The 26,884-nt window shown below is 30.4% G+C and overlaps 2 protein-coding genes across 2 annotated transcripts; one reads left to right on the top strand and one right to left on the bottom strand.

The window, feature by feature from the left end:
* Positions 1 to 1,544: 1,544 nt before the first annotated feature.
* LOC127245344 (uncharacterized mitochondrial protein AtMg00810-like) lies at positions 1,545 to 3,127 on the bottom strand. Its single transcript, XM_051266178.1, has 3 exons — positions 2,995 to 3,127; positions 1,758 to 2,476; positions 1,545 to 1,640 (listed from the first exon to the last, which is right to left on the bottom strand). Exons 1-3 carry the CDS (start codon positions 3,125 to 3,127, stop codon positions 1,545 to 1,547), a joined length of 948 nt encoding a protein of 315 aa, XP_051122135.1.
* A 14,572-nt stretch (positions 3,128 to 17,699) lies between these two features.
* On the top strand, positions 17,700 to 21,627 carry LOC127245457 (uncharacterized). Its single transcript, XM_051266345.1, has 2 exons — positions 17,700 to 18,267; positions 18,665 to 21,627. The coding sequence occupies exon 2, from the start codon at positions 18,821 to 18,823 to the stop codon at positions 21,065 to 21,067; it is 2,247 nt and encodes a 748-aa protein (XP_051122302.1). The 5' UTR covers positions 17,700 to 18,267; positions 18,665 to 18,820; the 3' UTR covers positions 21,068 to 21,627.
* The last annotated feature ends 5,257 nt before the right edge of the window (positions 21,628 to 26,884 follow it).

Below are 26,884 nucleotides of genomic sequence, written 5' to 3'. Positions count from 1 at the left end.
CCCTAAGTCATAATAAGTTGTCATGAGTTGGGTAAGGTTAATGTCTTTATTAGAAGATGGAGAAACACCGTACTTTTATTATTAAATTTACTGTCTAATTCTTGATTATAAATCTTGGGTAGCCCATAAGTTTGTCTGTATATATATATATATATATATGGTGCATCTAGGTCATGTTAGACTAGACCGTCATTATTTTGGGTTTTAGTTACAAAACGAATTGGTTTTACTCTGTCGTTTTCTATTTCCATTGATTTCGGGTGTAGAATCTTCGAGGCAATACAATGTTGCCAAGAAAAGAAGAGGGGTCGATGATTGTGGAGCAAACAAAGAGTCTGTGAGTTAGCTAACTACAAAGGGTAACTCATCACTCTGTACTTAAACATGATCGCCTGCAGAAGTGTACAAGCATGCGTGATGGTGTATGTTATGTTGATTTTAAACAATTGTTGATGGTTAAAGATTGTGTTCAAATATTTAAAAATCTGAACGAGAGCACTTCAACTATTGCAAAAAAGAACGAAGCTTTTGAGAAGGTGGTGGCTATAGTGCTGAATGTAAAATTCAGCATTATGCTAAATAACACATTCTGTGCTACCTAACAGCACACGGTGTTTCCACGGACAGCACACAGTATACGTTAATATAATACAAATACAACACATGACTTAACAACACATAATTTAGTCTCACACAACACATACAATACTTAATTTTAACACATGATATACTCAGCATACGCTGTAATTATGAACAAACAACACATGTCTTTATTACATACACCATGTGATGTTTGTAATAAAATCATGTGCTATTTATGTATTTAAATTCAGCACCCTAACATTTTCCTTATGAGAAGGTACGTGAAAATATCAAAGAAGATGAAATGGTAGATAAGAAAAATGGAAGTATTGAGCATGGTCCTCCGAGTAAGCTTGATGATGGGTCTTCAGGCTGTTGTCGCGACACAAAGGTGGTCACAAAAATGTCTATAATGCCACGATTTCGGAGTGTATAAAATAGTATTATATAAAAAATAAATATTTTTATAATATTTTGAAATCAAGAAATTAATATTTTAAAATAAATTATATTCCTATTTTGTATATTAATTACAATTTTTTTTTAAAAAAATTATTAAAAAGATAAATATCGATAAAGATAAATATGAATTATAATATATAATAATATAATATATTATATAGATAATGTAGAATATTAATAATATATATATACATATTAGATTCACAAGAGGATGGATGACGATTATGATATAATAATAATATATATATAAATGTAAAGAAAGATGAAGAACAACCCAACCAACAAGAGAAAAGAATAAACGAATAGAAACCAGAATATTCTGGGTGTTTTCTGTTATTAAGTAAAATGAATAGATTGTACATATATATATATTACAAGAGAAAGAAGAAAGCGTAATTACACTTTCTTGAATTAAATAAAAAACAAGTAACAACTTTAAAATGCAGCTGTCATTCTCTGTTAATAGCCAATGTCTCATGTATCTGTAGTATTACTTGCCTTTACATCCCTCTGCAAGCGAAACCCTCCAAATTGAGCTTGCCACAATGCCGGAGAAAAAGAGGCGCGCACAAGCTTTTTGTGAAGATATCAGCAACCTGTACAGTAGTGCCAATAGAAGTAGGGAGAAGGAAACCTGATTGATAGTGCTTACGGATAAAATAACAAGAGATGTGAATGTGTTTTGTCCGCTCATGGTGAATCGGGTTGCAAACCAACGTTATGGCAGATTCATTGTCACAGTACAAAGGAATGGGACGAGGAACCGATACACGAAGCGACTCAAGAACATAATGGATCCAAAGGAGTTCCGAGATTGCCACAACAATGTTGCGATACTCTGCCTCGGTAGATGATTTAGACACAGCCTGCTGCTTTTTAGTTTTCCATGCAATCCAGGTACCACCAAAAAACACACAGTATCCACTTAACGAACGACGAGTATCAAGACAATTCCCCCAATCTGAGTCACAGTAACCAGTAAGCTCCAAGGGACTGCGGGTTGGAAAGAAAAGACCAAGCGACGAGGTGTTGCGCAAGTACTGAAGGATGTGAGTGGCAGCGAGCCAATGGTCTTCTGTCGGGGCATGCATAAATTGACTGAGTTGTTGCACTGCAAAACTTAAATCCGTGCGAGAAAATCCAAGATAAATCAATTTTCCAACCAGTTTTCGAAAGAGATGTGGCTGGCTAAAGAGAACGCTATCGCGGTGCAGCGGCTTTATAGTGCCAAGAGGAGTATGAGCACGAAAATTTTGAGACACCTGAAATTCTTCGAGGAGATCATTAGTGAATTTGGATTGAGAAACACGAATTCCATCATTACCTCGTCGTAATTCAAGACCCAAGTAATAGGAAGCAGCTCCAAGATCCTTTATGGTAAATTGTTCATGCAGTGTCTGCTTTATTTCGACAATTCTGTGTTCATCTTTCCCTGCAATTAGAATGTCATCAACATAAACTACCAAGATAACTGGACCTAAACCAGTGAACTCCACAAAGAGACAATGATCGAATGGAAGTTGTTGTAATCCCAAGGATAGAAAAAAGGCAGTGAAGGTAGTATTCTACTGCCTCGGGGCCTGCTTGAGGCCATAAATAGACTTGTTAAGTCTACAAACCCGATCTAAAGGTGTTTGCAATCCAGGTGGATAGACCATGTAAATTTCTTTAGTGATATCCCCATGAAGAAAAACATTATTCACATCTAATTGATGCAAGTGCCATTGTATGGAGGCAGCCAATGCAAGAACTAATCGGACTGAGATCTGTTTTGCTACAGGAGCAAAAGATTCATGATAATCTTCTCCAAACTTTTGATGATACCCCATTGGCTACAAGACGAGCTTTTTACTTGAGAATGGAGCCATCGGGATTATATTTCACCCAGAAAACCCATCGGCACCCAATAGGTTTCTTCAAAATGAGGCAAAGTGACTAAATCCCACGTACCATTCCGGGCCATAGCATCAAGTTCCTCAGCCATGGCTGAATTCCAAGCCTGTGATTGACTAGCTTCTCCAAAGGAAGCAGGCAGCTGCACTTCTTGAGTTGTGCAGATAAAATCCCGAAATCTAGCAGGCATTTTTCTTAATTTCTACGGTCTGGTGGGCAATGACACAGGGGAGATGGAAATATAAGTGGAATGAGTTGAAGTAGAGGCTGGAAAAGAAATAGATGGAAAGGATTGGGGCGAAGGATCAGAGACATGAGAAGAATTTGAAGCTAAGTCAAAGACAATAGATTTGGGTAAGGCAGAGGGACAGTCATTAATATCAATATTGGGTGAAATTATTGGCTCTAAAACATAAGTAGAAGGAGTAAGGGGGCAGACATTGGACGAAAAAGGAAGTATGGAGTCATAGAACACCACATCTCTAGTTATATGGATCTTATTACTAGAGCAATCCAGGACTTTGTAACCTTTGTATGTCCCACTGTATCCCAGAAAAACACCTTTCAACCCTCTAGGATCTAGTTTACCCTACTGAAATTTAGGAGCTTTCATGAAACACAAACAGCCAAAGACATGCAGTCTATCAAAATCTGGTTTAGTGTTATATAAAATCTCATATGGAGTTTTCCAATTGAGTATAGGAGTGGGCAGTCTATTAATCAAATACACAACTGTAAGAACAGCCTCATTCCAATAAAATTTGGATAAACCTGAATGAAAAAGCAGACACCTAGCAACCTGAGTGATATGTTTGTGTTTTCTCTCGACTCTCCCATTTTGTTGAGGTGTATAAACGCAACTCCTTTGATGCACTACCCCAAGCTGAGCAAATAATTCTTCACAAGCAGTGTTACAAAATTCAGATCCATTATCACTACGAATAACTTTCACTGATTTTGAAAACTGAGTATTAACTAAATCAGAAACTTAGACAACAGATTTGCTACTTCACTTTTGTGCTTTAACAAGTATAGCCAAGTAGCTCCAGAACAGTCATCAACTATAGTAAACATATAACTATTATTTGTGGTGCAAGGATGCAAGAAAGGACCCTATAGATCAACGTGAATAAGATCAAAAGTATTAGTGGCATGAGAAACACTTTTATTGAAGCAAAGTTTGTGAAATTTGAAGTAGAACAGACAATACAATGTGAGGAATGAAAAACAGTAAGTTCCATAGGTAAGTGTTTCATAACATTCCAAGATAGATGGCCTAATTTCTCATGCCATAATAAGGTATGAAATAAAGGATCAGAGTAAGCAGTGGAACATAGAACCTGGGATGATAAGCTCGAGTAAAAAATATAGAGATTATGATGAAGCTTGGCATGTAAGAGAGTCGAGTTAGTCCTCAGGTCCTACAAGTCACAGCAAGAGGCATCAAACTTAGCAAGGCAACCTAAATCAGCAACCAGTTTGCTAATAGACACAAGGTTCAGGACAAAACCAGGAATGTAAAGTACATTTTATGTATAGTAATAGAGGAATTTAGAATAACAGATCCGGAATAAGTAGGAGATTTAGTGGTTCCATCGGGAAGATGAATATTAGTGGATGAAAATATAGGCTTAGGATCAACAAGCAAGGAAATAGATGAGCACAAATGGCTGGAAGCCCCTGTGTCAAGGATCCACACACCGAGAGATGTTCCAAAAAATGAAGAGTTACCTAAGCAGCCATAAACTCCTGCTACATAGTCAACTGGAGAAAGAGCAGATGTCTGCATTAACCTTTTGAATATATCTTCAATCTCAGATTTGGTGACAAAAGATTAAGGCTCTTCACATTTGATCTCTTTTTTAGAAGTTGAATTGACCACTACAGCAACAACACTTTTCCCTTTTTTCTTATCGATGAACTCTTTATACCAATCCAGCTCACTATGAAGTTTGAAACAAGTTTCCTTGGTGTGTCCAGGCCTTTTGCAATAAGCACAGATGCCATTGGAAGGTTTCTTCTTAAATAACTTCTGAGATGTTGGGTGAAAAGGCATAACAGCAGCAGACATAGCTAAATCAGGAGTGACGGAATTAGACAGAAGAACACCACGCTGTGACTCTATGTTGCACAACATTCCATAAGCAACACTCACAGAGGGCAGAGGATCAATCATGAGAATTTGATTGCAGACATGTTCATAAGAAGGATTCAACCCCATTAATAATTGAACCAATAGCATCCGCTCATCTTCAATTCTCAATAGTTGCAACACAGATTTATCACAATCAGGAAAAGGTTGCAAAGCACGAAAGTCACTCCAAAGAGATTTCAATGAACCAAAATACTTAGTGATAGTGTTGTTACCTTGGGAGAGATTAACAATCTTCCTCTTAAGCATAAGAAGTTGAGGTCCACTTATACAACCGAACCGATCTTCAAGTTCGAGCCATAAATCATGAGCCGAGGGAGTGTGAACAAAGGATTTGGCAATTTCAGGCGCAATAGAATTCTTAAGCCACATGAGAACCAAATTATCAGCTCTACGCCAATACCTGTATTCTGGATCAGTCACCAACGGTGGAGTAATAATACCATCGATAAATCCTTCCTTAAATTTGCAGCTTAACGCAGCCTTTACTGCAACCTTCCAAGCGATCCAGTTGGAAGAACTCAACTGAATAGTGATGAGAGCTAACCCTAGGTGGTCACCAGAGAAAATCAAAAATTTCTCACGAATAGGAGAGTTACTAGTTTGTTGAACTGTAGAATTAGCAGACATGGCAGCTTGATTGTGGAGTTCAGATGTCATAGAAAAGAGAGCTAGAGGAGAACCTGCTCTGATACCATGAAGAACAACCCAACCAACAAGAGAAAAGAAGAAACGAATAGAGACGAGAATATTCTGGGTGTTTTCTGTTATTAAGTAAAATGAATAGATTGTACAGATATATATATTACAAGAGAAAAAAGAAAGCATAATGACACTTTCTGGAATTAAATAAAAAACAAGTAACAACTTTAAAATGCAGCTGTCATTCTCTGTTAGTAGTCAATGCCTCATGTATCTCTAGTATTACTTGCCTTTACAAAAGAAAGCAAATCAAATCCATCCATCGAAGGAAAGGAAAGAAACACCGGGGGAAGAAAAGGAGAAGAATAGAAAAATAGAAAAAAAAAAATTAGCTGTTTGATTTCAATTTCGACTTTGGTATTATCCATCTATAAAATAATTATATATTTATTTATGATGTATTTTATTCTCAATTATTTTTGTTATTTTATTTTAATAATCATAATCTATATATGTTTAAATAAATAAAATAAAAAATATGATATATATATATATATTCTACACATGGTTTCAAATAAATACATTGTAAAATTAAATAGAAAAGATCATTAATAAAGAATCAAGAATTTAAAATATTTTTTTTAAAATTAATGTCGCTTTGTTATCTTATATAATTAATTCTTTTACATTACAAAAAAATTAGAAACCAACAAATATATTTATACAAAAATTAATTGAGACATACATTTCGAACAAAATAAAAATAAAAATTTCTTATATCTTATATGTACCAAGAAATACGAAAAAATATTATAAAATAATTTAAAAAAGTACAGAGCTTATATTCTACAATTGCATTAGGAGATATATTAGTATTCTTTACATAAATTGTAAAATATTTTTTTGTTTACTATGTTAATTGGCTATTATTTTAATAATACTGTCATAAAGAGTCAAATAAATAAATAAATAAAAGTGAAAGATCATATGTATTAATTATTCTTATTTTGTATTATTTAAATAATAGTCAATAAAAAATTTAATGACCGAAAGAACCTATAGAATAAAACAAAAATTGATTTTTCACATAAAAAAAAGGTTTTTAGAAAAATAAAAGCAATCAAAAAAAATCTCTATGATTAATTGTACTATAATAATATACTTCAAATAAATTTAATATTGTTATATAAAATAAATTTAATATTGGGTATATAATAAAATTAATAAAGCTAATAATGTTGAATGAAATATTTATAACAAAATAAATAATTATATTAATATAACTTTTTGGAAAAGGGTGAACAAAAAAAAATAGATTATTGGATTAAGGGTATTAACGTAATTTGATGTAACCATAAAATTATATATGCCTTTAAGGCATATATATGTTATAGAATATAAAATTAATTTATTCACAAAAGTGTAAGAAAAGATTATATATTTATATACTCCCTCTCTCCACCGTCAATTTATTTATTTTGCTATTTTAGTTTGTCCATCGTAAATGTATCCATTTTCTTTTTTAGTAAATGTATCTTCCACTAAAATATAAAATTATCACACCCTTTATACAATATTACACAAATGTCATCAAATAACACCATTTAATACCATAAATATTAAGGGGTAAAATAGTCTTTATGTATATAAATTGTACCACATATCAATATAATACTAATATACTAAAATATACGTGTAAAAAGTAAACGGATAGATAGGCGGTGGACGGAGGGAGTATATTGTTTATGTAAACAAAATTTGTTCATATGATATGCATATTCATTGATACCTGACCAAGCATACATACCCTATTATTTAAAGCTATATAAAGATAAACATTGGGTCTGTTCGTCCACCCAAGTTTTGACATTACGATTCCCAAAAAATAATATTTTATATTTTTTATACAATTTTTTATATCACACATCAAAATAAATTTAAAATTAAGTTAGATACTTATTATAAAAAGTCAAAAATATCGAATATTTAATTTAAAATAATATATTTTATATTTTTAATACAATTATCCGTACAATACACTAAAAATCAATTCATCTAAAAATATCGGCGAGCAGAAATATTATTTTTAATTGTATTCCACTATAATAATTAAAGAATGCCTCAAGTAATTATGTGAATTTCATACCATGAGACGAACCATTACGATGTTGGGTATTAATGCTTGATATTGGAGTAAATATGTTATTCTATAATATTAAAAGTTTACAAATTAACCAAGAAGAATCATAAAAGATCAATATTAGATAAACAAATAATAAGATATAAACCTTTTGTTTTGGTATTTGATCATCTTGTAATGTAATGTTGCATTTTTCAACATTTGTTTCATTGATAATTGACTGAAAATACAAATAATAGTGTTATATTCAAGCAGCATAAAATTGTGAATTAGAAAAAATAAAAAATAAAAAATGATATTTATGTATTTGTGTTTCGAATAAAATTTTATTGTTTTGTATTTCACTTTTTCTTTTATACTTTATATTTTTTCAATTCGTTTTTGGTCTTTTACCTGAGCATATCTTTGATTTGATTTTTATTCCTTTCACTTGTATCGATTCATTAACTCCATATTCACCAACTTTTTCCGATGTCTACATGAAAGAATTTTTAATCAAATAATAAGTTTCTTAGTTTCTGATGCTTTTGTCACCAGCTTGTTGAAGAATATCCTCAAATCTTTATATATATATATATATATGGTGCTTATGATTTTGTTTGATCTATATCATTATTATTATTTTTTTGTAAAAGTCATTTCTCAATAAATAATGGCCGTTGTAAAACAGTTTCGTTCATCTCTTTAATATTTATTGCTCAAGAACACTAAATACATCATTTTTTTATGAGAATTATCCTCCAGTGAGAATATAATATACCACCAAACTCAAACATTTTGAAATTACAAGAAACATTTTTATTAAAAGAATTATATTTTTTAAAACTGAAATTGAATTGAATTTAAATTCAAGCAGATCGATCCAAATCCGTGGTTGGATCGAGGATGCGGGAGTGAAGCCCTTGCCAAGCAATTGGCAATCAACAATCATCTTTCTTCGTTGTCTGAACTTGACACAGAACAAATAGCTCCAAAAGTAATGTGACGGGCTTTCACCGTGGCACACAAAGCAGGCCAGACTCATATTGTCCTAATAACACTTTTTCAGCAAGACATTATCCTTAACAGTATTTGTCCGACTGGTTGCGAATTGTGAATTTAAAGCCCATTGGAGCAGACAATAAGCTACCTCAAAAAATCAAATATTGGAGTGGAGCAGCTGAATAATTTCCGATTCCTCGGACAATTATAGTGTGATGAGTGGCGATGACAGAGGGTTATTATTCCTGGATGCGTTGAATCTCGAGAAAGAACATCTTTTCTTCAACTTTGACTATATATTTGAGTATATATATAATTCAAAGGTAAAAATTGGGATCGGAATCGCCAACCGACGCGCCCCCAATTTAAAGAAAAATTTTAAACAGTAGAGTCTTTATTTTTTTATTTCTCTTTGATGTTTCTTCCCTTTAATCCAAACTCATTATTTTTCAAGTTCCAAGATATTATTCTTGCAAATTTGTGGATTTGTTCTAGAAAAATTATATTTGACTATATGATTTTTTGTTTTTTCAAGATAGCTAACATGATCCATTGTTTCCGTTTCAACTATTTTATGAATAATCCCGATGCAATTATGAGCTTTCCATAAGAGTTTTTTACTTGCTCTAAAACCAGCTTTTATCCCATCATATCACCGAGATTCAATCAAATTTTTAAACCGTTAAAAAAAATAGATTTGCAAAATTTTCTTAGAGTTGACATATCTTTTGATGATACTATTTATACTTTTGTTTCATTGTGATGTAATAATATCTGCACAAAAGAACTTACAACCATATACCAATGTCTATTTCTTTTAACTCTAAATATTCTCTTCAACCAGTCGTTTTCCACAGTATCATTCTTCATCAAACATTTCATGCAATTCATGCAAAAACTCTTCTTCTTCTTCAAATTCATATATATATATATATATTCCAAAGTCATATGCAAATTTTTTAAACCTTTCAAATACACTACTCAAATATATTGCTACATTTTGGTAAATGTGTCAAATGCTTAATATATGATGAGTCTTAGGCATCTTGAAGTCAATGTGGGATCTTGATTAATCAAAATAATAACATATTTTCTTTGACACATGGTCTTAGAAAATATGTCAAATAACCATTTAAAAGATGGAATTTTCTCATCATATAAAAGTATTGCACGGAAATTAATGATATTCTTGTGATAATTAATAGTCATAAACAAGACAAAATGACAATTTTCCTTATTTTCTTTCTATATATTATGTTGAAACTGACTACATCTTCAAAGTCAGCATAATCAACTTTCATTTTGTCATTTATAAAAAAATATATAATTGTTATCATATCATATTCATCCATTTGAACAAAATATGAAGAACCTGGATCTTTGCATTGCATTTCGTGCAAATACTCAAGTAATCCACCAATATTTTTAACATTCATAAGTTTTCTTCTCTTTGAATATAAGTAAACTTTCTTGACCACCAGCTATTCAAAAGATCATGTGCAGCTTCTGGAACAATTCTCGCACTTTCAGCTATATAAATTTCAACGCCATGAGAGTAATTTATTCTCCTATAAGAAAATAGTATTTTTGTAACAAACAATTTTTGTCCTTAAATTCACTTTTTCTGTTACTAATAATATTAGGGAATTTCATCCCTAAAGTTTACGTAGCTAACGCCACCGTCCCTAATTTCCGTTACATATATGTTATTTTTTTGTAATGTAATGTTAGTAATTTGATATTTATCATTAGCCCTCAAATGAATTTTCATTGTTGCCTTGCAATCAAATCTTGTTATTGGGTATGGTGCTTTTACGTTAATATTTTTTTTAGATTCTCCTTTTTTTTTTTCCTTCAACATTACAAGAAAAGTTATAAATGTTATCTTGTCATCTTGATCTTTATGAATCTTATGTCTTTTTTAATTTCAAACTCTAATTTCTTAGCATAATTTAAGTTAAAATTATATGCATATTCCTCCGAATCATTTTTCATTCTAATTTGTGGAAGTTTCCCTAAATGGATGAAAAAATCATCCGAATGATCAAATGTTGATACCATTTGCACCAACATTTTGATATTCGTCTTATATATTCTCAAAGTCCAATACACGTGAGTTTGGAGGTTTATTCATTATTAATCTAAAAGTTAGGTAGTTATAAAATATGTCCATAAAACACAAGAACATAAATCAATTAGAAATTAATATTCAACCATAAAAGTGGTAAAACATAAAGAATGTTATCTCAAATACATCCCTTTAAAAGAAATAAGTAAATAAAAGATGATATTGATTTGTGTAACATAACTAACTTAAGTAACAATTCCAACTTTCATAGATACATTACACAAACATTATGAACTTCAACTCTTCAGACAAATATAATAAGAACTTCAACTCTAAACTAATTACTACAACGTATCCCACTATGATCGAACCAATTCTTTTAAAATTAAAGAAAAACACCGTACTCATAACAAAGAAACAAATATATATACCATTGAAAATGTAATAAAAAATATATATACATTCAAAAACTACTAAATTTTGAAAAATAAGTAAAAAAATAACAACACAACACAACAAAATAAAATAAAATTTTAAAAAGCAAAATTGAATTTTTCGTCAACTTCTTAAAATTTCAATTGAATTCATATCGACAGACCTTAATTTTCATTAGAAACTAATGATGAGTAGAGGTCTTCCTCGCGCACTCTCTGTTCAGCACACTGTCGTCGTCCCATTGTTGGTTGTATGTCGTCTTCAAAGCGCCCAGTCGTCTAGGCAAAGAGAAAGTAACTTGGGTACTTAAACTCTAATCCAATTTGAGTGCACGTCTATTTTAATAATTTGTTTTAATGTTCAACTAGTGTGTAAACTCATGCTATGCACGAATATATAATTAATATATTAAATAATAATAATAATAAACACATAAATATTTTGTATATAAAAATATTATATAAGTTTAAATAAATGCAACAAATATAATAAGAAAATCTATAGTAATAACAATATAAAATACTATAATGCTTTAAATATATAGAAAAATAAGAGAAAAACCCATTCATAAATAAAAACTTACATAATCTTATAAATTATACCCAAAAAAAAAAAACTTTTAAATAGATGTATATATTATTCACACTAATTTAAAAGAAAAAATTAATTGTGTATGTGTCTCGTGACTAAATTTTCAAAATATGGATTCAAAAGCTATAAAATTATTAGTAAATAATCATGAATTAACTCAAAATCGTAATTTTTTTATAAAAGAAACACTAAAATAAGAAATACGAGAAGAAAAGGGGCTCGGCGTGTACATGAGAGAAGCAAGGAGGTCAACCTTTTTATTCGAACCCATAGCTGATGATAGAACTATAATAGAGATTTTTTATTTTCTACTCACGCAAGCCCATATCCTTGCTTTTCTATCAATCTCGAATTTTGATCTTCCTCTCCAATCTAATATTATGGTTCAAAATTTCATATGTATGTTAGTAAAAGCTTATTGATTTTTAAAAGTTTATTTCTAAATACTACTATATATAGAACATATATATATATTAAATTTAAAAATAACATAGAAATTTTTTAAAAAGAAAAACATAAAAAATATATTTAAAATGATTTTTTTTATTAAATTATTTATGCATACATGAAAATATAATTTGGAAATTAAAGTACAATTCTAAAGTTGTAGGTTGATGATATGGTTCCATTGTACAATTCTAAAGTTGTAGGTTTCGTTCACGCAGTGTTTTTATATGGATTGATTTTTTTATTTTTTATGTGTGGTATTAGAGATTGTGTACTATAAAATATATTATTTTAAGTTGAATACTTGACTTTTTGTAACGAGTATTTGAATGTTTTTTTTTTTACTTTTTGATTTTTGTAAAAAATATTTTATATTGTTTATTATTATTTTTTAGAAATCGCAATTGAAAAATAGGGTTTGGAGTACAGAGCTATAGACATCTCACATATTTACATTTTTTTTTTTTTTTTATGTTAGAGTATCCATTAATACTTTTATTTTCTTATTCGTATTTGTATGTTAATCCATATAATTTGTTATTTAAATAAATAAATAAATTACATGCAAAATATTTTTAATTAAAAAAACTATAGAAAACAATTATATTATTCAATATATATATTTTATATATGAGTCTATATGTTTAAATTTTTTTTTTTTTTGGAAAATTGTCATTATGATTTACTTTAAATACAAAAATTTAAATTATGAACTATAATTAATATTAAAGATAAAAATAAATTTTTAATTTTAATTTTTTTATTAAATATCAACAAATAAAAAGAATTATCAATAGAGATAACAATTAAAAGAATCTTCACAAAACAAATGACAACCGATTTGAAAAATATATGTAAAAATAAAATCATAGTATTAAAATATTTATAAAAATTTTTAAGTAAAAATGAATTATTTTTTAACTACATATTTTCCATAATTGAATATCTTTTCAAAAATAATAAAATACAACAAATAATTAATATATTGTTTATGTATACCTATGCAAGTTGATTCCTTACTTGGGGTTTAAGGTGTTATGATGGAAGATATATATAGAATGAACACTAATAAATTTGAATAACAATTGTGAACTATATGACACTCAATCTTGATGACATTATTACGCAATGAACCAATTGATTCAATAACGAAAATTCATACCATAACAACTAAATAAAAAAGAAATACCATATATATATTTATAAAGAAATATTGGTTTCGATAGAATAAAATATATGTAAAACAATAAGTCATATTTCAAATATCTTATAAAGTACTAGATGCATCATTAAAAGGTATTTTAAATGAATTCAAAAATTATAAACCTTCATTTGACAAAATATATTTTTTTAAGTATAAACAACAATTTAGTTCATACCAATTTAATGCCAAAAATTAAACATAACTAATACTATCTGTCATGCTGAAATGTGTCATATTTGTCTAGATGTTGAACCCAAATCAATATTAGAAGCCACCTAGCCATAGGTTCGACTTTGATGCGTGAAATTAATGCTCGACTATAGTAGTTTAAGTTGGCATCCCTAGGTTCATTATCAATTGTCAAAAAAAAAAAAACCTAATGAAAAGTGATATATTCAAATTTTAAAACTTTGTACTTCAATTTTCAATTTTCATTGTCGTCGATATGTAAAAATTATAATTTGTATTGTTGTATCTGTTGGCTCCAAATTTACTCAAAACCAACAGAGACAATCACTTTCAACATGATCCAATATTATTCGTGTGTAAAATTTTGGATTATATAAATATAAATAAATATATATATATATATTATTTTGAGGGTAAAATAGGATATTTATAGATGAATTTTATAAATAGAGAGTTATAGAAAATAAATACTAAATAGGGGAGTTGGAAGGAAAAAAAAATTATAAATAGGAATATACAAAGAAATAAATTGAAAGTTGGGAATTTTAGTATAATTAACTTTATAAAAATAATGCAAAATTATATTTGATATTTTATTAATTAATAATAATTAATACTAAGAATAAAAATAAATAACTTTTTATGTGTAAGAATTACTAGCAAACAAATAAGAACCATGCAAAATATATCAAAAATAAAATTATATCAATTTATTTATATATAATAGAAAGTAGAAATCAAAGTAAAAATTGATATAAATAAATACTCACCCTAATAACATGGATAACAAAATCATATAAAATTCATGCAATATGAAATTTAAATACTTAAAAATTAAGTAAAAATCACATTATATGCAAAACTTATTAAAAAGTAATAATAATAATAATAAAATTATATCAAATTATTTATACAAATTAAAAAGTAAAAAATAAAAATTATTATAATACTCAATGTGACCGAATATCTTCTTGAAAATGATAAAATTAATGATTCTTATGGGAAATAAATTCATATAAGAATAATAAAAAATGTATTCAAATACTTTAGTAATTTACATATAATTGATACTAAAAATAAAAACTAATCACTTTTATATGTAAAAATTACTCACAAATAAATTAAAACCGAAATATTGTAAAATATATAAAAAATAAAATAAAATCAATAAATTTATATAGAATAGAAAGTGAAAATAAAAATAAAATTATAAATGAATACTCACCATAGATCAAACAAATTAAGATAAAGAATTTCATATAAGAATCATGCAACATATGATTTGAAAATTTAAGAAATTAAGTATAATTAATATTAAATACAAAAGATAAAGTATTTTTAATTTTACCTTATAAAAGAATTTTATGTAAAACAAATAACAATTAAAGTAAAACTATAAATAAAAAAACATACAAAAATGTATTATTTTTATTTGGCTAAATTATAGTATATTGTTCATGTTTAAGTAATTACGACAATATCAATAGTTGTAAAAATTGTATTTTATTTTTTAGAAATTTTAAAAGAAATATAAATATATATATATACGAGAATAATTCAATTTTTTTTAATGTAGTATATATACATTATCTAAAACAAATTATCTAAAAATTATTTTAATATTTCAAAAAGAAAATTAATGAATTTAATTTCAATTTCTCCATATTTATAGACAAAAACCTTCATGCAAATATTATAAAAACTTCAATAATATTTATAAATATTTATTATTATTTATATCATATTCATATACCTTAGTTTTTTCTCCAATTTCTTTCATCTTCTTTATTAAAATTTTTCTAATGTTTTGTTATCCATGAAAAAATAAATTAATAAAATTTTTTGACAAAATAGTTATAAATGTGCTGATACAATCTAATCATACTTCATAGTTTTGTTATCCATGAAAGAATAAATTAATGAAAAAATTTGACAAAATAGTTATAAATGAGCTGATACAATCTAATCATACTTCATATATTAAATTTTCATAAAATTGTCGACACAAATATATAAAAGATATTAATGTAAAAATAAAAATATCAAAATTGTTCATAAGATTGTTGATACAAAGTAGTTTAAACATTTTTTTTTTTCACATATAATTTGAAAACTTCGATAACAAAATCAACTGTATCCAATGTTAAGACAATAATCTTCTTGGACAACAATGAATATAACTTTGGGAATACAAAAGTATTTGGTAATGAAAATAAATCAATAAACCTAACCAAAATTAAAAAGTAAAGATCACTAATAAAACAAAACACAAAATAAATCACAAAATTTTGACATAATAATAACCGAAAGCACTGCTCCGGCAAACGGTTTCCAACGTCCAAGCGATAGTCTCCTCCAAGATCCGGTGTCTTACTCCTATAATAAAAAAATATTACGTTAAAAAATAATTTAATTCTAATCGAGAATTGGTTCCAAGAAAATATAAAAATGATGAGAATGAATTTTTTTATAAAAAAAATTAATTTAAAAATTAGTAGATTAAAAAATTGATGGGTTGAAAATAGTAACTGCAACAAACAAATTGTAAGATTAAAAAAAATTAAATATAAATTTAAAAAACCGTAAATATCGACTAACACACCTAAAAACTATATAAACTTACAATTTTGAATACCTATTAATGCACTTTAAAAAATAGAAAAAAAAGTTTAAATTAAAAAAATTATAAATCAAAAAATGCATAAATTTTTTTTATGTGAGCTCCACTAAATTCTTATATATAATTATACATTATACATTAGCTATGACTCAAATTTAATTATGTAGTAAATATAATTTTAATAAAAATAAATAAGTAAATATATGGATATCATTATGTCTTTGAATGGTATAAGAGAGATTGACTTAAGAGGGCAGGTGAACTGTTATCATGTTTTTGCATCTATTTTCAAATTATTTCAAAACATTTTTTAAAAAAGAATTTAATCATTTTTATTAAAATTATAACTTAAATATCTCTATTTCACATTAAAAAAATAGATTAAAAGTACCGGAGTTGAAAACAACATGACTCCATCGGAGCAAAAAAACGGAAGCCGAAATTAAGATGACTCTCTACCGGAACCGAAAACAACATTACTCCACCGAAGACGAATACGACATGACTTTTCCTAATTTTGAGCACACACAGTAGTTGAATAATATAAATATCTCTGCTGACATATAAATGTTACGTGTTGATGAGAAATATCAAAGGGTAATAAATTTTAAAATAGATTTTTTTATTGTCGATTTTAAATACCATTGTAGACCAAAATTTTTGCCGAAGGTAAGGAAGCCATTGACGGGTTGAGAAAAGTCTTCGACAAACAATCCACTGTCAATACTCTAACATATAAAATCAAATATTTTGAATAATAATTTTAATTTTAATTTAACTATTTTAATTATAATTTAAAAATATCAATTTCAATTTGAATGGCCCAATTATATTTATTTATTTTTAATATATTTTTACTTTCTAATCTTTTAAATTTTCAATTTTATTAAAAAACTGCTAATTTCAATTTCAATTTTATTTTTATATATATTTATTATGTATTTATTGTGTAAAAATTATATAAAAACAGTAATTAATTAAATTATTACAGTATAAACGATAATTAATTAGTAAGTTTAATAAAAAATTAAATTCAATTTTGAATTAAAATAAATATAAGTAAATTATAAAAAAAATATTTATGTTTAAATAATAATACAATTAAATACTGTATAATATAGAATAAAAGGTTATAAAATTTAAAATATAAATATATATTATTAATAATTATTTATTATTTATTAATATTAGTATTATTTTTATTTTTATAAATATATAATAATTTTTAGTTATAACTAAATTATTAGTATTATTATTATAAAATATTTTGCCCCTAATTAAGGCATTACACATCCACAGCGCCGCTGCAACAGGTTCTTTCCCTATCTCTTCTCTTCCTCCCTCATTCTTTCCTTTCATCCTTCCTTTTTTACCTCCTTCTTCTTCTTCTTCTTCTTCGTTTTCACCCACCTGCTGCTCCGCTCCGGTGACGGAGAATTAATCGGCGGTCGAACCGCAAACCCGACGGTTTACGGTTTGGAGAGGAGAAATGAGGAACTGTTCAAAACCGGTTCGGTTCTATTCCACCGGAACCACCGGTTTGAACCGGAGGACCGGAGTTTGGAACCGCCGGTTCGAAACCGACTGGAAGTAGTCGAAGACAAAGGGCTGCCCGAATTGTGCCTTTTTTAAGTGTTTTTATAGCAGCGGCACCTTTTATTTTTTATTTTTTATTTTCTTTATTTTTATCGGTGAAAAAAATTAAGGTGCAATTGCTAAGTCGGAGGCGGGGGATTTTGGGTTTTCTCAGCGAGGGATTTCGAATTTTGTTGGGAATTTGGGGCGAAGTGGATTTTGCAATCGATGAAGTTCCTGGCTTCAATTTGGTAGACGAGCCACACAATCCTGTTGCACGCATAGGGTAACCCTCGGTTTTTGCTTCAGATGTATTGGTGTTTTTTCTGGAACTGATCGTGAGTTTAGGGTTTGTATTTCTGCCGAAAGAAATGTGATTCTGTTTGCGGTGTTAATTTATATGAAGTTCAGCATTGAGAACGTTTATTTTGGTATTGCTGTTTTCCCGATTTTGTTTTTCAATTCGGTAGCATATGATATGAATATCTGTTCGGATTTATTTGCCTGTAGTTTAAATGTGTTTAGTTGGTAAGATATTTGAATTTGTATTGTAGTAGTATTCAGCTTATTAGGATTTGAGTTAGGGATGTATGTGTGTATGTTGTTTGGGGGATTTATAATGCCATTTGTGTTTTTTTACTACAGACATGATTTCATTTCTTTGATTTGTGCAACTTTTGCAGATCAAAACCTTTTGATTTGTATACCTGAATGTTATGCCATGAATTCGACTGATGGGATGGAGTTTTGAGTGATTCTCTGATTGCAAGTTTGCAGTGAGTTGGATGTTTATGTTGCCTCAATATTGATTTGAAATAGTGTGAAGTGGTTTTGTGTGGATGGAGTGTAACAGAGATGAGGGGTTGAGAGCAAAAGAAATTGCTGAAAGAAAATTTCTAGCAAAGGACATCAAGGGGGCGAGGAAATTTGCTCTCAAGGCGCAGAATTTGTATCCCGAGCTAGAGGGTATTTCTCAAATGGTGGCGACTTTTGATGTGTATATGTGTGCTGAAGAGGATAAACCAAATGGAGAATCAAATTGGTACGGTGTGCTCGGTGTGACTCCTTTAGCAGATGAGGAGACTATAAGGAAACAATACAGGAAACTGGCTCTCCTGCTCCATCCTGATAAAAATAGATCTGTTGGGGCTGAAGGGGCATTTAAACTCGTCTCGCAAGCATGGAGTTTACTGTCTGATAAGTCCAAGAGAATAGCGTACGACAAGAGATGTACAAAGAAGAATAAGGCGAAGACTGGGGCTCCTTCTCAACAGCCACAACCGTCAGCACAGAGTGGATTCTATGATTTTGCAAACTCTGCAGCTTCACACATGAAGACTACGAAGAGTAGTAGTAAGAAGAATTCTTCCTCTGGTGCCCATTCGTTGCGTAGGAAGGAGCGAAGTACTTTCTGGACGGTATGTCATTGGTGCAAGATGCAATATGAATACCTCAGAGTGTATCTTAATCACAATCTTCTCTGCCCTAATTGCAAGGAGGCCTACTTTGCTATTGAAATTAATCCTCCATCAACTAAAGGTACAAAGGTATCAACCGAGTTGAAAAATTCTCAGCAATGGAAGAATTTGAGCAAGGGATTTGATGCTAAGAGAAACACGGCTGCTCAACAAGGAACTTCTGGGGTGAGTCATTCCAATGGGTCCAATGCTAATGACTTCCAGTGGGTTCCTTTCTCCGAATCAAATGGCACCAGATCTGCTGCTCAAGCTGCAAATATGGTTCAGCAGGCGTATGAGAAAATTAAGCGAGAAAGGATTAAAGCACATGCTGCTGCGAAAAAAGAGGCAGCATTACAAAAGAAAACTCACGGATACAAAAGACCACAGGGTGCAGAATCATCGGGGCAGTGCAATGTTGCCAAGAAAAGAAGAGGGATTGATGATTGTGGAACGAACAAAGAGTCCGTGAGTCAGGTGAACTGTAAAAGTGGAACTCATCACTCTGATCTTAAACATGATCGCCTGCAGAAGTGTACGAGCATGCATGATGGTGTATGTCATGTTGATTTTAAACAGTTGTTAATGGTTAAAGCTTGTGATGAAATATTTAAGAATCTGAATGATAGCACTTCAACTACTGTAAAAAAGAACGAAGCTTCTGAGAAGGTATGTAAAAATATCAAAGAAAATGAAATGGTAGATGTGAAAGATGGAAGTACTGAGCATGGTCCTCCGAGTAAGCTTGATGATGGGTCTTCAGGCTGTTGGCGAGACACAAAGGGGGTCACAGAAATGCCAGTAAATGTCTTAGGTAGTGATTTCTACAACTTCGATAAGGACAGGACAGAAGAATGTATCAGGGACAACGATGTCTGGGCTGTATATGATGGTGATGATGGGATGCCGCGACTCTACGCCTTGATTCACAATGTAATATCTCTGCATCCCTTTAAAGTGAAGATGAGTTGGCTTCATTCTCTAACACACTCCGGGCTGGGACATGTAAATTGGTTCTTAAATGGTTTTTCAAAGACATGCGGGGAATTTGGAATTGGCAGGCCTGAAATATTTGACTCGGTGGACTCATTCTCACACCGTGTTAGATGTACGAAACGCACCTCGAAGACCTTTCAAATATTTCCAAAGAAAGGGGATGTCTGGGCTTTGTACCGAAATTGGTCGCCTGAGTGGAATGAACTCACCGAAGATGAAGCAATACATGAATACGACTTTGTTGAAGTACTGGAAGACTACGACGAAGAGTTGGGGGTAATCGTAGTTCCCCTGGTTAAAGTTGCTGGCTTCAAAGCAGTTTTTCATCAACACATGGATTCATCGGAAATAAAAAGAATTCCAAATCAAGAACTATCCCGCTTCTCCCATCAGGTGCCATCCCGCCTCCTCACTGATCAAGACCGACTGAGATCTGCCAGGGGTTATCGTGAGCTAGATTCGGCAGCCATTCCTCCAGAAATCCTTCAAGCAATGTCAGACGTCAAAGGAATTGAATTCACGGAGTCTGATGATGATGATGGTGTTGAGTTTGTGAAAGCAGTTGATGGCAATGGAAACACCACCACCGAACAGGCCGGAGTTTCTGAGTCAGGAGAAGTGGAAAAAAATTAACTTTAAGATGAATTCAGGAAGGCGTGTTGACGGTAAAAATTTTGTCCGGAGATGGATCAAGAACATATACGAGGATGACAGAAAGGATGAACAGGCACCCGAAGAATGATTTAAAACGGTCCATCCAGAAGTTCTCTTCTTGTGGCATCGGCGTGGAAGCGAACAGAATACTGATCTCGCCATTCTGCCCTCGCACCATCGGATAAAAGCTAGCTAGCGATCTTCGGCCGCCACCAGAGACTACACAGTTATTCAGGTTAGTGAACAGCCTTTTGATTTAACTAATATAACATATACTGCCTGCCTGTATTTTACTGTCTTTGTATCAAGTCAACAACAACAACAACATTGCTTGAACTTGTATCTCCTCTGATTATCATATGTTCGAAATGTTTTGTCGTTGCCACCGATCTTCTCCGAAGATTAGGGTGACGACATCTGTGTTGTTTTGTTTATCTCTGTGTCTTTGGATTTGATCTATTTGTGTTCCTTTTGTCCTGTTTTTACTGAAACAAGAATGGGGATAGGATTAAATGCATTTGTTGGCATGTTGTTGATTATGTTGTTCGTATGTTTATGGATTTTGCTATATATATTTAAATTGGGGATGATAGAAATATTGCAGTATTGGAGTCAAAAAAGCATAATGCTATGTTACAAAATTGAAAGATATATTGAGGAACTGACTGTGAGGGTAGGGATTTTTGCTCATTGTTGTGTTGGCAGAGGTTTTTCTGATAACTATGACTATATTGTTTGATTATTGTGTATGTATTTTGATGATGTAACCATTGTCATTAGTCATAAATTTTAATGAATAATGTTTTAAGTTATGGCATAAACCATATTACTTGTTATTACCATAAATAGTATTTTTATGTGAAAATAATATACTTCCATAACAAGAGTATCATTAGCGTTTTGTGCGTCGATATTTGAATATTAATTATTATATCATGACAAAAGAAGTTTTATAAGTTTTTTATAATACAAATACAATTTAATTATTAAAATATAATGATATTTTTAATGCAATCAACTCATCACAAATGATGCTGCTCCTTTTGTATATAATATTGGTAGTAATTATTTTGATTTTATACCAAAATCAAACAAATTGTTATGACTCAATTTATGTCATTCTTAAATGCCCGGTGGATTTTGTGAAATGTGATAGAATTAGTGATCTCAATTATCACTCCCTCTCTCCTCTCTCGATATCTCTCTAGATTATATATATATACATACTTTATTACATATCTATATATATATTATAATATCTATATTATTATTATTATTATTATTATATGTTATTATTAGTAGTAGTATTTTGATATTTTGTTTTATATTTTATAACACGTTATCAGCACAAGGTTTTGCCGAAGAAGTGCATATAAAGATAGCGTATTTCTTTTTTGTTGTTTTTTTTGTTGTATATTTTTTTAGGTTACTCGAAAGGGTGCGAAATTTTTGGTAAGTTTATTTATTTTCTTTTAATCATGTATAATATAGAAAAATTTGAATTTTCCCCACTAGTAATTACCGGAAGTAATTATATGCCGTGGATAATGGATGTCGAAATGCATTTCGAATACATGAGGCTTTCGAAAACAATAATTAGTGAAAATGAATGCACAAATCTAGAACGTGCAAAGACAATGATTTTCTTGCGTCATCATATTGACGGAGCCCTCGAAATGAAATATTTAATGGTGAAAAATCTATTTGAATTAGGGACAAATTTGAAAGATCGATTTGGACACTTGAAATATGTCATATTGCCAAAAGCAAAGCACGCATGGCAACACTTGCGGTTGCAAGATTTTAAAACAGTTTCCGATTATAATTCTATGATGTTCAAAATCACGTCCCAGTTAAGATTTTGTGGAGAAAATATTACTGATAAGGATATGTTGGAAAAAACGTTCACTACGTCTCATGCCTCTAATATAGTTTTACAACAACAATATTGAGAAAGAGGTTTTAATAAATATTGTGATCTTATTACTTGTCTCCTTGTTGCTGAACAGAATAACGAATTATTATTGAAAAATCATGAATCGAGGCCAACTGGTGCAAGTCCATTCCTTGAAGTGAATGTGACTCAGTGTTTGAATAATATACCTAGATTCTACCGCGAACAAGGCAGTGGACATGGATTGAGTCGTGGATGCGGAGCCGACTGTGGACGTGGCAGGTTTGTTTCGCGTTACTACCGTCAGGGATATTTTGATGATCAGGAACCAAATAGACCCCTGAAGCGGCCTCAGAATGATGTTGGTCAGAGTTCAAAGAAAATCAGTGTTAATCGCTGCAGAATGACAGGACATTGGTTCAGAAATTGTTGTTCCAATTTTTATTTCGTTGAGCTGTATCAAAATTCCCTGAAACGGAAAAACAAAGTAACATTGTCAGTGGTAGTGGGGGTGATAAATATACTGATAATACACAATTAGATGTATCTGATTTTCTAGTACACCCTAAAGGTGGATACTATGAAAATCTCGAAAGTGCGATATAATAGTACATATATAGATATATGTCTATATTTTTGTAACACATGTAGTTCTTTGCTCCCTATATTTTGTAATAATATGACAGCTATGTATTTTCTTCAAATTTCTGATATATTTATTCTTATATTTCTCCCAGAAGAAGAGTATGAATGCTGAACACGCTATAATGAATAATATGAAAGACAATTCATGTCTCATTGATAGTGTATCAACGCACACCATTTTGAAAGATAAGAAACATTTCACCAACCTGAAGTTGGGAAAAATTGAGGTGAATATTATAAATGGTTGTGCAAAATTAATTGAGGATTATGGAAGAACAATAATATTTCTCCCTGAATAAGTAAAACTTGATATCCAAAGTGCACTATATTTTAGTAAATCTCAAAGAAATTTGTTGAGTTTTAATGATATTCGTAGAAATCATATTGAGACATCAAGTGAGACAAATAATGAATTTTTGTTGATTACAAAATTCATTGATGGATATAAATATATATTAGAAAAATTGTCTTCATTGTCTTCCGGATTATATTACACAAAGATTAATGCAATTGAAACATATCTGGTAGACTAGAAGTCTACAGATGTTATGATTTGACATGACCGGTTTGGGCATCCCAGTAATACTATGATGAGACGAATTATTAAAAATACCAATGACCATAACTTGAAAGATCAAAGGTTATTAAATACAAATGAACTTAAATGTGTTGCTTGCTCAAAAAGAAAGTTAATAACTAAACCATTACCAGCAAAAGTGGGAACTAAATCCCCTTCATTTTTAGAAAGATTTCAGGGTGATATATGTGAGCATGTAGATCCACCATGCAGACCATTTCAATATTTTATGGTACTTATCGATGCATCTACTAGATGGTCGCATGTGTGTTTATTATCCACCCGCAATTTGGCATTTTTGAGGTTGCTTGCTCAAATAATTAAATTACGAGCTCAGATTCCAGATCATTCAATAAAAAAAATTCGTCTTGATAATGTTGGTGAATTTTCATCCAAGACGTTTGATGATTATTGCATGTTTATTGGAATTAACATTGAACATCTTGTACCTCATGTACATACTCAAAATGATCTAGTTGAATCACTTATAACACGGTTGCAGTTAATTGCAAGACCTATGTTGATGAAATCCAAACTTCTTGTCTCTGCTTGGGGATATGCAATTATGCATGCAATAACACTGATCAAATTAAGACCGACAAGCTATCATAGCTACTTCCCAGTACAATTAGTGTACAATGAAAAACCCAATATTTCACAATTGAGAACTTTTGGGTGCGCAATTTATGTGCCAATTGCACCGCCCCCAACGTACAAAAATGGGCCCCCAACGGAGATTGGGGATATATGTCGGGTACGAATCACCATCTATCATTAAATATCTTGAACCATTAACTGGTAATTTGTTTACGGCTCGTTTTGTTGATTGTCATTTTGACAAGTCACATTACCCGACATTAAGGGGAGAAACTGATCAACTGAAAAAGGAAATTACTTGGAAAATACCATTAAGTTTTCTTGATCCTCGTACAAGTCAAAGTGAATTAGAGGTGCAAAGAATTTTACATTTGCAGCGAATAGCAAATCAGTTGCCTGATTATTTTTGTGATGCCAGCAGGGTCACTAGATCTTATATAGCTGCTGAAAATGTACCTGCTAAAATTGTTATTCCTAGAAACAATATACAAAGTGCTAATGAATCAAATGCACGACTAAAGCGTGGCAGACCTGTAGGTTCCAAAGATAAAAAAATCCTCTAAAGAAAAGATGAATGAATGAAAGGGTTGAGGATTTAAATGTTAATCAAAATCCTCAAGAAACAGATAGTAACATGGATCAGATTTATGAAGAAATTGATACTGATAAACTTGCTGAGGATGTTAATCCTAATAAAATTTCTTTTGAAGAGAATGAAATTATTGAAAATTCAATAAATTATGTTATTATTGCAAAGTATTAGAACCGAAATGATACAATTATGGATAGTACTTTTGTATATAATGTAGCACTTGATATAATGGAAAATGACGATGATCCAGAACCTAGATCAGTTGATGAATGTCGGAAAATAATAGATTGGCGAAAATGGAAAGATGCGATCCAGTCTGAATTAAATTCACTGGCAAAACAGAAAGTTTTTGAACCCATCGTTCAAACACCTGAAGATGTTAAGCCTGTTGGCTATAAATGGGTATTTGTTCGAAAGCGAAATGAGAATAATGAAATTGCCAGATATAAAATATGACTTGTTGCTCAAGGTTTTTCACAAAGACCTAAAGTTGATTTTAATGAAACATATTCTCTAGTAATTGATGGAATAACATTTCGATATCTTGTCAGTTTGGGAGTACATGAAAATTTGGATATGCGTCTGATGAACGTTGTAACTGCCTATTTATATGACTCGTTAGATAATGATATATACATGAAAATCCCTGAAGGATTTTGTATGTCTGATGCATACAAATCAAAGCCAAAAGAATGTTATTCTATTAAATTACATAAGTATTTGTATGAGCTCAAACAATCTGGTCGTATGTGATATAATCGTCTCAATGAATCATTATTGAAAGAGAGATATGCAAATGATTCTACTTGTCCGTGTGTTTTTATAAAGAAATATGGGAGAAATTTTGAAATAATAGTTGTTTATGTGGATAACTTGAATTTAATTGGAACCTTTGGAGAGGTTAAAAAAACTATTGAATATTTGAAAAGGGAGTTTGAAATTAAAGATTTTGGGAGAACAAAATTTTGTCTTGGTCTACAAATTAAACATTTGAAAAATAGAATTTTGATACATCAATCTGCAGATACCTAGAAGGTATTGAAACGATTTGCAATTGATAAACCACATTCATTAAGTACTCCAATGGTCGTTAGAACTCTCGATCCTATTAAAAATTCTTTTAGACCAAAAGAGGTGAATGAAGAAGCACTTGGTCCTGAAGTACCATATTTAGGTGCTATTGGTGCACTAATGTATCTGGCTAACAGCACTAGACCAGATATAACATTTGTTGTAAATTTCTTGGTCAGATTTAGTGCAATGTCAATACAACAACATTGGAAATGAATCAAAAATATTCTTCGTTATCTCCAAGTATCTATTGATCTCGGCCTATTATATCCAAAAGGATCTCGACATGAATTGATTGAATATGCAGATGATGGGTATCTTTCTGACCCGCATAAACTCAAGTCTCAGACTGACTATATGTTTACTTGTAGTGGTACAGTGGTATCTTGGAAATCCACTAAACAAATATTAAATGTCACA

This window comes from Andrographis paniculata, unplaced genomic scaffold (assembly GCF_009805555.1).
Source record: "Andrographis paniculata isolate CXL003 unplaced genomic scaffold, ASM980555v1 Contig22END, whole genome shotgun sequence".
Classification (NCBI taxonomy): domain Eukaryota; kingdom Viridiplantae; phylum Streptophyta; class Magnoliopsida; order Lamiales; family Acanthaceae; genus Andrographis; species Andrographis paniculata.
This window is presented reverse-complemented; position numbering and strand designations above follow the sequence as displayed.

Coding starts and splice junctions, on each gene's coding strand:
- LOC127245344 (XM_051266178.1), bottom strand. CDS start 3,127: ATGCCTGCTAGATTTCGGGATTTTATCTGCACAACTCAAGAAGTGCAG. Junction 2,477..2,994: donor TGATGCTATGGCCCGGAATG/GTACGTGGGATT, acceptor TTCTAATTGCAG/GGAAAGATGAACACAGAATT. Junction 1,641..1,757: donor ATGAATCTGCCATAACGTTG/GTTTGCAACCCG, acceptor ACTACTGTACAG/GTTGCTGATATCTTCACAAA.
- LOC127245457 (XM_051266345.1), top strand. CDS start 18,821: ATGGAGTGTAACAGAGATGAGGGGTTGAGAGCAAAAGAAATTGCTGAA.